Source organism: Bremia lactucae, linkage group LG6 (genome assembly GCF_004359215.1).
Source record: "Bremia lactucae strain SF5 linkage group LG6, whole genome shotgun sequence".
NCBI lineage: Eukaryota > Oomycota > Peronosporomycetes > Peronosporales > Peronosporaceae > Bremia > Bremia lactucae.
The window spans coordinates 1,088,990-1,106,686 of record NC_090615.1 but is presented as its reverse complement, the minus strand read 5'-3'; the positions used below and the strand labels follow the sequence as shown (position 1 = coordinate 1,106,686).

General features: G+C 45.1%; 1 protein-coding gene across 1 annotated transcript; it reads left to right on the top strand.

Moving 5' to 3' along the window:
* Nucleotides 1-1,224: 1,224 nt before the first annotated feature.
* On the top strand, nt 1,225-3,751 carry CCR75_007633 (uncharacterized protein; the record flags this gene model as incomplete). Its single annotated transcript, XM_067965691.1, has 2 exons — nt 1,225-2,633; nt 2,697-3,751. 2 exons carry the CDS (start codon nt 1,225-1,227, stop codon nt 3,649-3,651), a joined length of 2,364 nt encoding a protein of 787 aa, XP_067819114.1. The 3' UTR covers nt 3,652-3,751.
* Nucleotides 3,752-17,697: the final 13,946 nt, after the last annotated feature.

The following is a 17,697-nucleotide window of genomic DNA, read 5'->3' as shown; positions in this document are numbered from 1 at the left end:
AGGTTTCTCCAGTATTTGCACAGCTTGGAGCGAGTCCACGTGGGTGATCGCACGCAGCTTTTGATACAGCGCATAAAGCGCGCCTCGATTCCGTTCTGCCACGTCGTCAGCAGACGCTAGCGCAAAGAGCCGATGCTGCACAGCTGTGAGGTCTACGCACGCAAACACGCGCGTCGTTTCTTCCTCTCCATCAGTCTCGTCCTGGGACTCGAGGTCCGGGCCGTGGAACTTAAATGATTGCGCCAAAGCAGCAAATACCACGTCGCAGATTCGTTTGCATACGGTTACATTGTACTCGGAGCGTAACAAAGTTACAAAAGGCTCAAGAAGGGAAAGGAAGGCGGCCGTGGTTACGTCTTTGCCAGCTGCCGTGTGGATTTCAATTAAGTATACATCCGCAACGTGCATACGTAATCCATTGGGCAACTGAGACAGGATTTCCGTGGACAGAATGGTTGTAAACGTTTGAACATATGTTTGGTTCCACTGTTGATGACGTAAAAAGACCACAGTCTCGCGTATAAATTTACGCACAAGAGTGTAGAATTTATCAAGACGAAGCCCATCGATACCGTGCCACTCGCGCTGCATCGTCCGAAAGAAAGAGTGTACGAATTGCAATGCTAATTCAGGACTCGGAAGGTTATGGACGAGAGCAGCTAGTTTCGTTGACAATTCGTCTTGGATCTGGCGTTTGTCGCTCATCCACATGCAGTAAAAGAGCGCCTTCCAGAGCTTGTCCCATTCAATAGGTGTCCAATTAATCTTCTTGGTTAAGTAGACGGACAATTTCTTAAATGCTCGGTCGCGATACTTTTTCTCTACGCCGTCGAATGACAACAACGAAGTTTACTATATGGCATGTGAACATAATACTTTTACACACAAACCAGTATGCGCGAGATGTTGGCCGAAGCGAGAAGCGGCGTTCTCCATATCGTAGCTCCTGGTACCAACTGGCCGTCTAGTAAGTAAACAAATACCCACCACTCAAACTGCATCATTCGAGCATTGTGATTGGTCATGAATGGCTTTATCCAATCCAACACCAGTACCCCAACCAAATTAGTCGTTCATTGGCAAAAAATCAACACAAGGGAGAGTATACAATGAAAAAGGCCAAAGTCCATTTCTATTTTAACTTTTGTAACTTGTGAGAATGTATACATTGTTCACGTATGTAACTTATTTCTATTGTCTGAAGTAAACAAATTCCCGACACATATGGAAGGAATACTGTGGACACGAGACGGTCGCAGCAAGCTCTTACGAGGCTGGGACCGACATTATTTCGTATTATCCGAAGCAAGTACGCTCCAGGAATATACGTCCGACAAGCGAAAGAAAAAGGAGTTGCTATCACGCCTCCGTCGCCCTTCTTTCGAATCGTCGTCTTTTTCCGATCGCAACGATCTAATTTTACGTCAAGAAGTCAATATTCGAGGTGCACAAATTGAACAGTTGCCATTTTTACGAGTCAATCGACAGCATGCTTTTCAAGTGACCATCATTCAGAACGAAGTGTGTCTAAAGTTGGTACTTTGTGCCCGGCACGCCGATGACATGGCTCATTGGATCACGGCGCTTAAGTCTGCTGCGTTACAGCTTGAAATTCCTCGACACATGAGCAGCTCGAGTCCCTGGCGTAGCGAGAATGACTCTATGGTGTCCCACGAAGACGCATTTCTTGAAGTGACGAGGCCACAACGAGCCGATATGGCGCAATTAAGTTCAGTGTATGAATGGATACACGACAAATGTGTGAAAACGTCCCAGAACGTCACAATCGCGGGGGTTTACATTCCACGAGGGTCGTTACTCGTAAGTGCCAATGACGTGTACCTCGAAACGCTCACGTCACAGAACGTTCGAAAATTGCTCTTAGAAGCGACGGATACGTTACCGATTTCGTTACGGTTTTGTCCCAGTCCTGTCAAATGGGGTACCCTTCGCATTCAAGTTGCCACTTACTCGGCGTCTTTTGGTAAGTATCGTCCTACAAGTCGCATGCAGTGGAAAGACCATACCGTCGAATTAACTGGAAATTACTTAACGTGTCAAGTTTCCAAACGTACCCCATCGGGTACACTTCGTCCTTGCAACAAAAACACGAAAAGAGTGATGGTCTTAACCAGTGTCCAAAAAGTGCCTGAATTGACTTTCGATCGTCAAGATTGTTTCCTCGTCACCACCACAACGTCGCATTCATGGCGTTTTCAAGCACATTCAGAACACGATTGCCATGCATGGATCCAAGCCATTCAACAAGCTCTTGCCATTGCCCACGGCGTTCTTCCCAAACACCTTGTGTTGCCACAAACGCGCACAAGCAATTGTTGCCACTCAACGCCACATTGGCAACAAACACCATATTCCCCTATCCGCTTCCCGCCACAACCCGTCTGTGTTCCCGCCAAAAACATACCAACGCCATCGTGTCTTTCGAATCACGACGTATTAACACTCTTGCCACACTTTCAACGCAATGGCCGCATGAAAGAAGCATTGCAACTCATGCATCAACACACAACACTTCGACAAGACTACTGGCCATTAATTTTTCACTATGCTCTCACCTACGATCCCAACAACACCACCATCTCCGACTTGATCAAACGTCCTCTTTCCAAAGAGTACGTACCCCCCTCTTCTTCTTCTTTCATGACGATGTCATAGTCACTAATAACTGTCATTAGTGATGCCGTCCAAGTCCAAAAAGATCTTCCACGCACGTCACAATGGCTTGCAGCATCGGCCAACGCGCCTCAATTCACGCCACTCGAACGGACACAATCCCTCCAGGACCTTGCCATTATTTTACATGCCTTTCTCTCGAGTTGTCATACCGCTCGTCGTACCGACACTACCACAACTTCATCGTGTCCCACGAGTTTCTACATGCAAGGCATGAATGGTCTTGCCTTTATCCTATTACATGTCTTGCAACACGACAATCACGACACGATTGTCTCCTTTTTACGTGGCATTGTGGCATGTATTTTACCCCATGTCTTTGGTATTTGTATGAACCCTTCCAAGTTCACGCGTTGCCATCATTTCGAATTGTTTCATTCCCTTCCTCAAGTTGGAAAGGTGTTTCAAGACGTTATTCAAACGTATCTTCCGTCATTTGCAATGCGTTTAGACCACGCGGGGCTTCCGGTTTGTTTACTTGCATACAAGTGGTTTCCCACACTTTTTTCGGATGTCACGTTATTGGCATCCCAAGCCCAATTACGGTTTGAAACCCTCTTGTGTTGTTGGGATGTGTGTTTTTTATTGGGAGTCGATGGCCTCTTTTGTGTGGCCGTGGCCCTTTGTTGTGTAGCGGAAAAGGATTTAAAGCAACTGGAGAGGGATGCCAGTGCTGAACGTGTGAGTGCGACATTGGGACGGGTGTGGGCGGAGTTAACGCCTGGGGAATTGATTAATCACGTAAGTCACGTGTTGGATTCGTGTACTCATCCCGTGCTTTTAAAGCTTCGAAAGACCCATTTGCAACAATTACAAGGGGATCGTGGCACATGGAAAGAGGACGATGTCACCTGGAAAGAAAGGAGGGAATTGTCGTTGATGACAGTCACGGATTTGGATTCGGGAAATGTCTTTCAATTGTCGTTTACGGGGACGTTAGGACTCTTAACGACGTGAGGGTGGTGTTTTTTATTGAATTGGAAAAACAACGAGTGCGAATAATCAAAACCGTTTTTTTTAAACTATAATAGACTTGAATTGTTATTGTGTGGGGTCATTTACAGAATTATTATTCCTATAAAAAGAGAGCAATGAATATTATCTCCTATGAAAGGTAATAACGAAGAAAGATGACATTATTATCGTTTACTACTTGCATGCTCAACATTCCTTATATTTATCACCTTCGATTATATTGAAGCACTCCGTAAATAATCTGTTAAGTGGTGAAGTCAAGTTTTAATCAACGTGCCAATCGTCACAAGTAGGTGCCATACATAGTTTATTATTATTATAATAAAGTCAGAAAAACTAGATAGAAGATCGATAATTAGGAACCTTAATATATTAATTCAGATTCACTTTCCTTTCATCTAAACGTTAGAAATTACCTGTAGTTGCTAAGACTTCGTAGCTTTTTACAGCATCCCTCTGCACGTCGTGTACGTAAAGTAGTCGAGGCACCCAACCTTCACTGTAATCAGCGTAGGTTGACTAGTACTGTCATCAGTACTAGTAAAAGGTGCCCCGTCACACCTGGTAGAAGTTTGTAGTCCGTTCAACGGCCTCCGCACGTTCCATCCAACATGTTCATGTTGGATGAAGCTTTCAAACCCCTCAAGGAGGCTATCACGCAACGCGTGAAAGGTTCACTCGTTTAAGTGATCTTGACCAAAACAATCGGAGTGCCAGCCGTTGGCACCATGCTGTTCATTCTGAACACAGATGAACGGCATGGTGCGTTGAACTCGGCGATGCTATGGAAGCTTACCGCATCGATGACGATGCGACGAAAGTGAAGTTTGGCATGTCCAACCTGGCCGGACGTGCCAAAATTATTGGCCTTACTGCTCAAGCATCATGGCTTATTGTTTTTTTTTCGGTCGTATGAGGTCTTTAAGACCCGTCTCAGGCAACGAGTCGCCACGTGCCAAATTTAGAATTCGAGCCGATCTCCTGGATTTGAAGCAGGGCAATTTTGATCTTCAGGCTTATGCCTAACATACACGATACTAGTAAGTTGTATCGTGAGTCATCCAATAGATGAGCAAAACAGGCAGCTGTGTTTAGTAAAGGTCATTCAGACGGTCCTGTTAAGACTCACCTATTCCCGCTTGAATGAGAGACGCTACCATTAAGCGATCTATGTAGCATAACAGGGGACTTCATCCTTCCTCAGGCTTTCGTTTATTCTGGAGTTTATCGTCCTCCGAGACAAGAAAACGAAGGGTCAAAAACCCATAAACCAATCTTATGTAGAGAGCGGGAAAACTCGCTCTTCAAGTTACAAACGATTGCAAAAATGCAATCGTTATGAAACGGGCCACTATATTTATGAGAGTAGTGTCCCACGCCCAGCGCCTCGAAACATTGAGCGAAATGATCGGCCTCCCGCAAGAAACTGCGGAGGACGCGGATTCACTGCTGTTAACGGCGACGAGTATCGTCCTAAACGGTCGGGGATAGTGGAAGTGGAGCGCCCCACTGATCCATCAACGGCAAAGAATTTGCACGTCTTCTTACGAAAGTTGCTCCTTATACATAGACATTGTGCGTAACTGCCCCAGCTGATGAGTTTGATCTCATCGCCTTGACAATTTCAATGACAACTAAATTGCCATACTCGATTGTGAGGCATCGAACAATTTCATTCGACGCCAATAGCAAGAAGATCGTAGGCTCAAATTTTATTGAGTGCGATATTCCTCTAACGAGGATGACAGTGCGCCTAGCAAAGGCGCATCTGTCACAGCAAAGAAACTGTAGCTGGTATTCAATACACGTTAAAAGAATAAACAGTACGATGATACTATCATCAGTGCGCCTAGCAAAGGCGCATCTGTCACAAGCAAAGAAACTGTAGTTGGTATCCAATACACGTTAAAAGAATAAACAGTACGATGATACTATCATCGTACTAGGTTTGGAATACAAATTGGATGTCATCCTAGAATTATCATGGCTCAGAAAGGACGAGCCATGTTAATAAGCTGGCAGCATCAATCCGTGACGATTCCTGCCTCTCGATCATCAGATGACCATCTGATGAACGTCTGAAGGCGTCCACAAGCGTATGGATGTCCTACAAGTGAGTGCGATAGCTTCACTTCTCGTTCGATCGTTTGAACGACTGCACAAGACCTCAGTGAGAATACCCATCCCACTGGGGAGTTAGATCCTGACGGCTATGCACAAGCATAGGCAGCGTTGTAGGTTTAGCATTGTACGTGGACATACTTATCCGGCTGTGCACAAGCTCTGGCAGCGTCGAAGTTCGACCACTCGAATAAGTTGAGCGGTTTAGAAACTAGTGAAAAAAGATGCTTGCTTGGAAAGCAAAACCCAAGAAAATAATCAGTGCCTGTTTATAAAAGACAATTCGAAAGTCTTAGATCGACTGGAGATTCGATCGTAGATGATCCTCTGTGGTTGTGCAACCGCAGCTAGAGGCAGTTGGGAGATACTCCCCAAATTAAACTTGAGGTTATAAGTTACCAATAATCTGACGGGAATAAGTTCCCAGGAACCTGTAGTCGAAGGTTTTCAAGTGCCTTTGGAAATTTCCGAAACAAATTGAGACATTAAATGCCTTAGTAACGATGGATCAAGAGTAGGCGCCTTATACCCTTGATATGATAGCGCAGCCGGAGTTAACTCCAGAGATAAGTCAATTAGCAACGCAAGACCCGAAACGGTTCATGCGTGGTCTACGTAATGGCGAAGTCATTCAGTTCTGCGTACTTGTCACAGATGACAACTATGAGAAGACCCGGATTGAACGTTTTACAACTCAATCCTGGGAGTCTTTGAAGGCAAAACCTTTATAGAAGGATGTGATCGAATTCAAGGAAGTATTTCATGAATCCGTACTATGCGAGTTGCCGAAGGATAAAGGCACTTGACACGAAATCGACCTGATTCCAGGTTCGAAATACTGTAGTGACCATTGCCTTGTGAAGTATTAGCGATCGATAAATCATTTGCCGATCGCTTTTCAGCGAGCCATGTGAGGGGGTCGACCTCCGCACATAGCTCTCCGATCTTCTATCAACAGGAAGATGGCGGAATGTGCATGCGTTTAGTAAATTGAACGCTCAAAGTACCGGCTCAAATGTTGATACCACGAAAAGACGTAATCATTTAATGGTATGTCAAAGTAAAACGTTTTTTTCAATGGATCTAATGAATAGATTGTATCAGATCTTTATGTGTGAATAGGATATCCCGTTCACAGCAGTATTCACCCTAAGCGGATTGCTATGGTAATGGCTACTTATGCCACAAGGACTAAGTAATGCCCCTGCAACATTCAACATGTGAAATCAATCTGTTGAGATAGGTGTAGGATAACCCACCGAGTTATTCTGATGACGTCTTCGTTCGTAGCAGAGCCATTAACGGAAAGTCGAACGTTGAAGTACATAGCATCCATGTCCGAAAGGCTCTTACACTAATGCGTAAGCATAAGTTAAATGCAACCTGAAGAAGTGTTTTTTTCGCTGCACGCGAAATACCACTTCTTGGGCTGGAACTTATCGTCCTCCGGGACGACAAGAAAATGGACGTCCGGAATCTATGGATGTAACGGACTAAGTTGCCATACGCTACACAAACTCGTTAACTACAGAAAGTAAAATAATCAAATGTACTTTGTCAACTGGTTGTTAGCCGTGATACAATGCGGTGTCGTCCAGCTCATCGAGGACTACACCTAGGTGGTGTCGTACACCCTGTCACATTTGCGTGGTAAGGCCTCAGAAATAGCTTCCACAGCGCTTATGACGGACGTTAAAGCTTTCCACTTCATAGGCGATCTTTAAGACAAGAATTCGCTCCATGTATCAGCCGCCGAACAAGGAAGTGTTGCTTTGGGCGCACTTCTTGGAGCGCGACAGGTGAAGCAATCCTGCAAGAATGTGTGCAGGAGATGCGCTCGCTGCCGGAATCCAATAGCGTGGACCCGATACTGGAACACACTAAAGGTGCCCACGTTTCTGAACAGACTTCGGCACGGCCCATCGCGACAGGCCCTTTTTAGAAAGGTGCCGTCAACGATAGAAGAGGCAAGAATTGCCATGGTTGAAGAGCAATCCTTCAACAGTGCCTCGGCGACTGCTTGGTTCAAGCCGCCGGTTGAGAGGTCGGATGCCACTCCAATGAGGTTGGGCACTGTAAACTAGGTCTGCTACAAGTGCGGCAAACACGGCAATACTATGGTTCGCTGCTATGCGAGCGTCCCTGTGACGCCCAGCAAGAGGACTCCCTACCCGAAGGGTGATGGCAAGAGCCAGGGTACAAGACGCGTGAGTTCTGCGTCAACCGATAGGTGTTTGGGAAATGCGGGAGTGCATTTTGGGCGGGATGCCTTGCTGACGTGGATGCTATACCTAAGTTCAGAGTCATCGAAAATGTTTTAGCAAAGTCTTAAGGTTTCGAAACTTCGGACCTCAACCCTGCTTTTCCATAGCGTTGATGCGAGTAATAGGCTATGACCACGTGATGACCCTTCTCTAGGATTCGAATGCATCACAAAATTTTGTGAAACCCGCGGCTCTTAAGCAGAAACCGGCGATTCATGAGTCGCTTTGCCAGTTTGGTAAGCGAGTAGATGCAATCGTTCAATTAGATCAGCACGCTTGCAAAATCAGAGGAGTTGTATTTGAACTCGCTTCAGCTTATTGACTTCTCTTGTAAAGAGAAGTTCACAGTGCTATGTATGAGAGTCCGTATGACGTCATTCTAGGCATGCCAAAGTTGGCAAGACACCAGCTACGGATAGACCGGCGTACACAAAACAGTTGCAAACTCTACGCAGGACACCGAAAAGGATGTGCTCCTGCGAGAAGCTTATGCAACTGATGCCGTGTACAACATAGTTGAGGGTGCGTTGACTGGATGTCAGCCGTCGCCAATGCCTACCCAATTCGGAAAAGACTGCGTAGTTAAAGGACGACGACAAGTAGTCATGCGTCCAATGGTCCTGCATTGAGCCGAGAGCCTGTGCCAGTAGATAGCGTGCTGACAAAAAGTCACGCGTCGCAAGAGCCGGCACTGAGCCTAGAGCCCGGTGTGGTTTGAAGGGATGCGTCAGCAATGAGAACAACGTCACCCGCTTCCCAGTCAAAGGTCGTGGTGACTCGAAAACGAGTACCGACAACTAAGGACGAGTCAAATGAGTGTCCTTTGGATCGGCCCCAGTAAAGGAGGACAGGGCTTCGAACGAGGTGTTCGAGGCCGTCGAAGACGGAATGGCGGAGGTATCCTCAGTTGAGGTGCTCCAGCACGTCTTGAAATCTACCGAGGAGATTGTGAAACTCCCGGGGATGTCGTGTGATCTATTCCTGTCCGAAGTAAAGGAAAGAAAGATCTACGAAGTGGTCGCACCGGTACCAGAAGAGATTTTGGTGGACTATTGCTCACCGCTCACAATGGACGAGAGCGTTCTACGAACGGCAAAAAGAAACGGCTCGCTGCTCAAGGTTAGGATGCTTTGGGAGACAACCCGTTCTTTGAACTTCTGTAAATATATCGCGATGTATTCCCGGAAGAAGTGCCGAGCCGCCTACTAGCAGATAGAAGCACCGGGCACGAAATCGATTTGGAACCTGGCACCAAGTATTGTGTGACCAGGCAATGGCCGTTGCCGAAAGAGCAAGTCGATTATATCGACGAGTTCTTCGACAAACGAGCCAAGGCGGGACATGTGCGTGAGAGCAAATCGCGCCACTGCAGCCCAACCTTTTGTGAGCGTAAAGTTACAGGTGGATGGTGCATGGTGCACGCTTACAGTAAGCTGAACACGGCCACAATTTCGGCACAAACGCCAATCTCACGAAAAGATGTTCAGTTGAACTCCATGGAAAAGTCGACTATCTTTTTCGCGTTGGATTTGAATGATGGCCATAATCAGGTCCTCATATGAAAGTCCGATGTAGCCAAAACGGTTGCAAGCACCACAAGTGGTATCCGTCAGAATGGCTCACGTGATGCGTCAGCACCGTGACTACGCGCCCCATTACTTTGACGAACAATCTGTTCATAAGAGCGCCGAGGCCGGGCAAGCGAAATTGATTTTGCACAAGTGTCATCAAGATGCTGTGTTGCAGACTCTGGAGGACCCCTAATTGTGCGCCAACTTGCAAAAATGCTTCGTGGGTACACATGGTGCACGACCCAGACAAGTTAAAATGTGTAAAAGAAGGCTAACCCCACGACACGTGAACGATTTGTGTCGGTTCCTAGGGCTCAGTAAATACTTGCAAAAGTATAGCAAGAATTATGCGTAGCGAACTTACCCCTTGTCTGACCTCCTCGAAAAGGACGCAAAATGAGTTTGCTCAAAGAGACAAGTAGATGCGCCCACACCATTGAAGCAATCTTTTGTAGTGGCACCGGTCTTGGTATTGCCAGACGTCGATAAGCCCTTAAGCGTTGTCTGCGATGCAAGTAGTTTTGCAATCGGTGGCGCGCTCATGCAAAAGGATGACGACGGCATTGGCCGTATTATCTCTTATCAATTCGAAATTAAATTATCCCGTCATTGAACAAATAGCTACTTTCAATAAAGTGTGCTCTTGTCAAGTTCGTTTGCACCTATCGGGCACTGAAACATATGTGGTTTATACAGATCACGCATCACTGTGTACCGCAATAAACTCACCGCACCTCTCGCCTAGAATGGCAACATGGCTCAAATTCTTCTCTGAATTTAATTTTTAAGTTGAATACAAGCCGGGTAAGTCGAATGTCTTGGCTGACGCGTTGTTGTGCAGGCTAGACTTCGAGGTAAGACACCATGATAGTGTGTCTCGTGCTACGAAGTACTATTAAACAATGCTCTTCTACCTGAAAATGCAGTTCCGGTACTACCTGGAGGTATCACGAAATAATTGCCGCGTTTCGTCGGGCCGTTTACAGTGGTTAAGGAGGTTGAAGACCTTCATTATAGGCTCACACTCCCACCGTATACCCCATCTTTTGCGTTGGCTGTCTGAAACGATATGTATATCCAGAAGACATCACACATCCTCATTTTTCTAAGAAGAACAATATTGACGCCGACTGTGAGTCGAGCGTCGGGCGGGTGAAGGATGCGGGCAAGGAAAAGACTTCAAATTGAATGATTTTCCAACCGCGATATGGGCTGGAAGAGCGAGAGATATTGCGCGCGTAACGCGGATCTTTCAGCAAAAGCTTCTTTAAAAGGTCCAGCGGAAATTTCAGGCTTTGGTAACCTGGCGATCATTCGAGCGAACATCTCGAAAATTCAAACGCAGTCGCGAGACTTGACTTTCGAGATCCCCGATCCGTCTTTCAGCAGCGCTCAGCGCCTGCGACGGAACGGAAGCGGGAGTGGCTGTCGCGAAAATGTGGGTGAAATCGTCGCTATTATCAGGCACCGTCTGCACTGATGGATGCTGCTAAGAACCAATGCCTCCTCGTAGACGAAAGCCTGATTCAGGCTGAAGTCCTCCTGTTCCGCTACAGAGATCACTTGACCTTGCGTCAATAGTTCTATCCGGAACAGGTAAGTCTAGACAGGACTGTCTGCCCTTATATAAACACAATTACCTGTGTTTGCTCATCAATTGGATGACTCACGATACAACTGACGAGGTATCGTGAATGCTAGACATAAGCGCGAATGTGACGCTTGCCCTGCTTCAAATTTAGCAGCTCGGCTTGAGCTCTGAATTCGGCACGTGGCGGCTCGAATTCGACTTAAAAATCAACGGGTCGTGAATCTCGGGCCTTAAAGCTTAAGATGTGGCACGTCCGGCTAAATATCGTGACTAAAGACCTTAGCGCCTATTGTCTGTCTATTTAAATGACCCTTTTCTGTATTCGGAGGATATGCTAAAGCTCACTTTCGTCGCATCATCATTGATGCGGTCAGTTTCAATGGCGTCGTCTTATAAAAGGAAGTCGCCTTCGACTGCCTTAAAAATAGAGATTTCGATCTTTCAGCTTTCGGGCGACACGCCAGCGTCGCCCCCCCAGTAGCATGTAAATGCTGCGGTCTCAACAACTCCAATTATTAAGCATGCTGTTCTCTCAACACCTCCGTGTGTTGAGAGCTTTTCTGATGAAGCAAGGCTACTTTTCCCTAGGCCCCGTCAAGCTCATGTCGTATGAGCTCGACCATGGCCGAATGTTGTTAATCTGTGTTCAGATTGAACAGCATGGCGCTAACGACTGGTCTGCTTACGAACGAACGCTTCTGTTTGTTCGCTCTCCATTCAAGGTCACTCAAATGAGTGAACCTTTCACGCGTTGCGTGATAGCCTTCTTGAGGGGCTTGAGAGCTTCTTCTTTATTCAACGTGTCCATGTCTGATGGAACGTGGGTAGGCCGTTGAACGGACTACGAAGTGCGTTTATAGGTGTAATTGGGCACCTTTTTATAGAACTGATAGCAGTACTTTTCAACCTACACTGATTACAGTGAAGGCGGGGCACCTCGACTGTTTCACGTACACGGCGTGCAGAGCTAGGTTCGAAAAAGCTAAGAAGAATTAGGTACTAAAGGTAATTCGAAGGCTTTAGAATAAAGGAAAAGTAAAACTGAATTAAATATAAAGGTTCCTATCTAACGATCTTCTATCTACTACTGACTTTATTATATTAATAACAAATTATGTACGGCGCCTACTTGCGCACCGCACAGTCGTATCTCATGACGATTGGCGGGGTTGATACAAGCTTGAATTAACCAATCAACCGGTTGCTTGAAACTTACCGAATTTTGTAAACATTGGGAATGTTAAGCATGAAATTATTAAACGATAATAATGTCATTATTTCCTCTCATTGAAAATAATATTGATTAATCGTCTTGTTAGAAATAATATTATTGTGACGAGACACCCCGTTACAGTCAAACCGCTCTCTCACTGTGCCTGAAAGTGTGCGCTTAAGTAGAGCGTGGCTGCTATAGAAGCGCCCAAACATTGATCACAAAAAGCACTTTTTGTACAATTTCATCAACTAAGTGTAACGGGGCACTACGACTTGTACTGCTTCAGTACAAGTCCACTTCGCACTGCTTCAGTTGCGAGTGGTGCCTTACGTTATTTCACGTACACTAGTACGTGCAGAGGAAGACTTCTCTTTAAGGTAACTAGCTTAAAGAGGGTAAAATGAAAACTGTATTAATATAATTAAGTNTTTAATGTATCTTACGTAGAATCAATAATAAAGCCACACCACACTATCGAATAAGTCAACACGTCTGTGTGAATAGTCGCACCTTTATTTAATTATTTAAATCTATAAACCTTACCCTAGCTAAATTAATTAGCATATCTGGCGGCTGCCACATAGGATTTTAGTGATAACCTAATTCTATATAGAACAAAAGGGTGTTTTACCCATAAAGTAAATTTTACTACATCAACGGTTCACCAATGCATTTTGACCTCGCCGCACCTAATCCACACAGCGCATCATGAGTGGGCCACGCAATCTTTTACCCGGGTATCCGCCAGGATCGGCCGCACACCCGTTAAAGCCAGCGGACGGCGGGCAGCTTGTAATGGGCCACACTTGGTGGTGTACTTGATCTTCCAACCCTACAGGCTGTGAGGGCAGCGCTAAGTGTAACGGGGCACTACGACTTGTACTGCTTCAGTACAAGTCCACTTCGCACTGCTTCAGTTGCGAGTGGTGCCTTACGTTATTTCACGTACACTAGTACGTGCAGAGGAAGACTTCTCTTTAAGGTAACTAGCTTAAAGAGGGTAAAATGAAATCTGTATTAATATAATTAAGTATCTCTCTTTCTATCTTGTAAATGCTAACTTAATTATAATCTAATACTAAACATGCAATTAAATTCTTACCTTATCTTATCTGTCCTCTCTATGACTGCGGAATAAATAGGTATAATGGTCTATACCTATTTATGGATAAGAATTCTGAACATTACTATATAAAGTAATATCCTCCAAATATTATCTGCCTTTTAGATAATATATTAATTAACAACCTTTAAGTGTTAATTTCATGTAACGATACAACAAGCAATTTGTACTTACCGATGCGTCCTCTAAAGTATCCCGTTACATAAAAAAAATATTATTTCCTATAAGAAAGAACAATAAATATTATTTCCTATGAGAGGAAATAACTAAGAATTGTGACATTATTATCGCTTATTAATTGCATGCTCAACATTCCCCATATTTACCAACTTCGATTATATTGAAGCACTCCGTATACAGTTCTGTTAAGTGGTGCCAATCGTCAAAAGACACGATTGTGCGGCGCGCAAGTAGGCGCCATACATAGTTTGTTATTAATATAGTAAAGTCAGAAAAACTAGATAGAAGATCGTTAATTAGGAACCTTAATATATTAATCCAGTTTCACTTTCTTCTAATCTAAACGTTAGAATTTACCTGTAGTAGCTAAGACTTCTTGGCTTTTTACAACATCCCTCCGCACGTCGTGTACGTAAAGTAATCGAGGCGCCCAACCTTCACTGTAATCAGCGTAGGTTGACTAGTACTTTTATCAGTACTAGTAAAAGGTGCCCCGTTAGAGCTGGTAGAACTTTGTAATCCGTTCAACGGCCTGCGCACGTTCCATCCAACATGAACATGTTGGATGAAGCTTTCAAACCCCTCAAAGAGGCTATCGCGCAACGCGTGAAAGGTTCACTCATTTAAGTGACCTTGACCAAAACGGTCGGAGGCGGGCCAGCCGTTGGCACCATGCTGTTCACTCTGAACACAGATGAACGGCATGGTTCGTTGAACTAGACGATGCGAAAGAAGCTTACCGCATCGATGACGATGCGACAAAAGTGAAGTCTGGCATGTCCAAGTTGGCCGGACGTACCAAATCTTTGGCCTTACCGCTCAAGCATCATGGCCCATTGTATTTTTTCGGTCGTATGAGGTTGAAGACCCGTCTCAGGCAACGAGTCGCCACGTGCCAAATTTAGGGATCGAGCCGATCTCCTGGATTTGAAGCAGGGCAATTTTGATCTTCAGGCTTATGCCCAACATAAACGATACTAGTAAGTGTATCGTGAGTCATCCAATAGATGAGCAAAACAGGCAACTGTATTTATTAAAAGTCATTCAGACGGTCCTGTCAAGACTCACCTATTCCCGCTTGAACTAGAGACGCTACCATTAAGCGATCTATGTAGCACAACAGGGGACTTCAGCCTGCCTCAGGCTTTCGTTTATTCTGGAGTTTCTATCGTCTTCCGAGACGACAAGATAACGGAGGTTCAAAAACCCATGGACCGGTCGTATATAGAGAGCGGGAAAACTCGCTCTTCAAGTTACAAACGATTGCAAAAATGCAATCGTTATCAAACGGCCACTGTACCTATGAGAATAATGTCACACGCCCAGTGCCTCGACAAATTGAGCGAAATGATCGACCTCCCGCTAGAAACTGCGGAGGACGTGGATTCACTGCTGTTGCGAAATCGAAACGGCGACGAGTATTGTCCTAAACGGTCGGGGTCAGTATGTGCGAACATCCTACTGATCCAGCAACGTCAATAGAATTTGCGGGCCTTTTGACGAAAGTTGCTCCGTATACACAGACATTGTGCGTAACTGCCTCAGGTGATGAGGTTGACCTCATCGCCTAAGAGATTACAATGACAAATAAATTGCCATACTCGATTGTGAGGCGTCGAACAATTTCCTTCGACGCCAATAGCTAGAAGATCATAGGCTCAAATTATTGAGTGCGATATCACTCAAACGAGGATGACAGTGCGCCTAGCAAAGGCGCATCTGTAACAGTAAAGAACCTGTAGCTGGTATCCTATACACGTTAAAAGGGTAAACAGTACGATGATACTATCATCGTACTTGATTTGAGAACAAATTGGATGTCATCCTAGGATTCATGGATCAGAAAGTACGAGCCATGCAAAAAAGCTGACAGCATCGATCTGTGACAATTCCTGCCTCTCGTTCATCGGATGACCATCTGATGAGCGTCTTAAGGCGTCCACAAGCGTATGGATGTCCTACAAGTGAGCGCGATAGCTTCACTTCGGTCGTTTGAACGACTGCACAAGACCTCAGTGTGAATACCCATCCCACTGGGGAGTTAGATCCTGACGGCTGTGCACAAGCATACGCAGCGTCGTAGGTCTATCATTGTGACGTGAACATAGTTATCAACGGCTGTGCACAAGCTCTGGCAGCGTCGAAGTTAGACCACTCGAATAAGTTGAGTGGTAAGAAACAAGTAAACAAGAATGCTTGCTTGGAAAGCAAAATCCACGAAAATAATCAGCGCCTGTCTATACAAGATAATTCGAAAGTCCTTGATCGAGGGGAGAGTCGATCGTAGATGATCCTCTGTGGTTGGGCAACCGCAGCTAATACTTGATCCGTCGTTACTAAGGCATTTATTTACTGTCTCAGTTTTCTATTAAGAAGCGCCTACACTAAATCCAAATTTCCTAAGGTATTTAATGTCTCAATTTTCTTTTGGAAATTTCCAAAGGCACTTGAAAACCTTCGACCACAGGTTCCTGGGAACTTATTCTCGTCAGATTCTTGGTAACTTATTGCCTCAAGTTTATTGTGGGGAATCCTCCCCAACTGCCTCTAGGCGCCTTATACACTTGATATGATAGTGCATCCGAAGTTAACTTCAGAGATAAGTCAATTGGCAACGCAAGACCCGAAACGGTTCTTGCGTGGTCTACGTAATTGCGAAGTCATCCAGTTCAGCGTACTTGTCACAGATGACAACTACGTGGCCGATATTCGGTCGGCAATAGTATTTTCAAAGAACGAACGTATATCGGCAGTTCATCGATGGACGAAAGTGTCCTTGACGAGAATACTCGGATTGAACGTTTTACGTCTCAATACTGGGAATCTTCGAAGACAAAACCTTTTTATAAGGATGAGATCGAATTTAAGGAAGTATTCCCTGAATCTGTACTATGCGAGTTGCCGAAGGATAACGGCACTCGACACGGAATCGACCTTATTCCAGGTTCGAAATACTGTAGTGGCCATTGCCTTGTGAAGTATTAGCGATCGATAAATCATTGCCGCTCGCTTTGCAGCGAGCCATGTGAGGGGTCGACCTCCCGTCTCCGACCTTTTGTCAACAGGAAGATGGTGAATGTGCATGCGTTTAATAAATTGAACGCTCAACATTACCGGTTCAAACGTTGATACCACGAAAAGACGTAATCATTATGATGGTATGTCAAAGTAAAATGTTGTCTTCAATGGATCTGATGGATGCATTCTATCATATCCTTATGTGTGAACAGGATATCCCGATCACAGCAGTATTCACCCTAAGTGGATTGCTATGGTAATGGCTAGTTATGCCACATGGACTTAGTGATGCCCCTGCAACATTCAACATGTGAAATCAATCTGTTGAGATCGGTGCAGGATAACCCACCGAGGTATTTTGATGACATCTTCGTTCGTAGCAGAGCCATTAACGGAAAGTCGGATGTTGAAGCACATCGCATCCATGTCCGAAAGGCTCTTACACTAATCATAAGTAGAATGCAAACCTGAAGAAGTTTTCTTTTTTCACTGCACGCGAAATACCACTTCATGGGTGCATCGTGGGTAAACACGGTTTATGCCGCGGCGTTTTTACATAAGTACTTCCGCAATTATGTCAAAATGACACACATCTTTCTTCTTTGTTAAAGAAAAATGTAAAGTGATCATAGAACGCTGATTATCCAATTGTTTACCGTATTATACTGCCATTGCTAGCGGCACACCTCGTATCGTCACCCTCATATCGATTTCGTCTACGCATCATGTGTGATTGCCACGATGCACCAATAAGTGGGCATCGTGGACTTAAGAAAATTTATCTCACGATAAGCCGCGATATCTGTTGGCCACACAAGTATCAATTCGTCCGTAAGTACATAAGTGCTTGCGAAGAATGAGGCATAGTGCTTCATCCCGTTCTCCACACCATCGATTTCGTAATCGGCTGTGCTTTAATGCGCTATAATATAGACGGCGCAGAG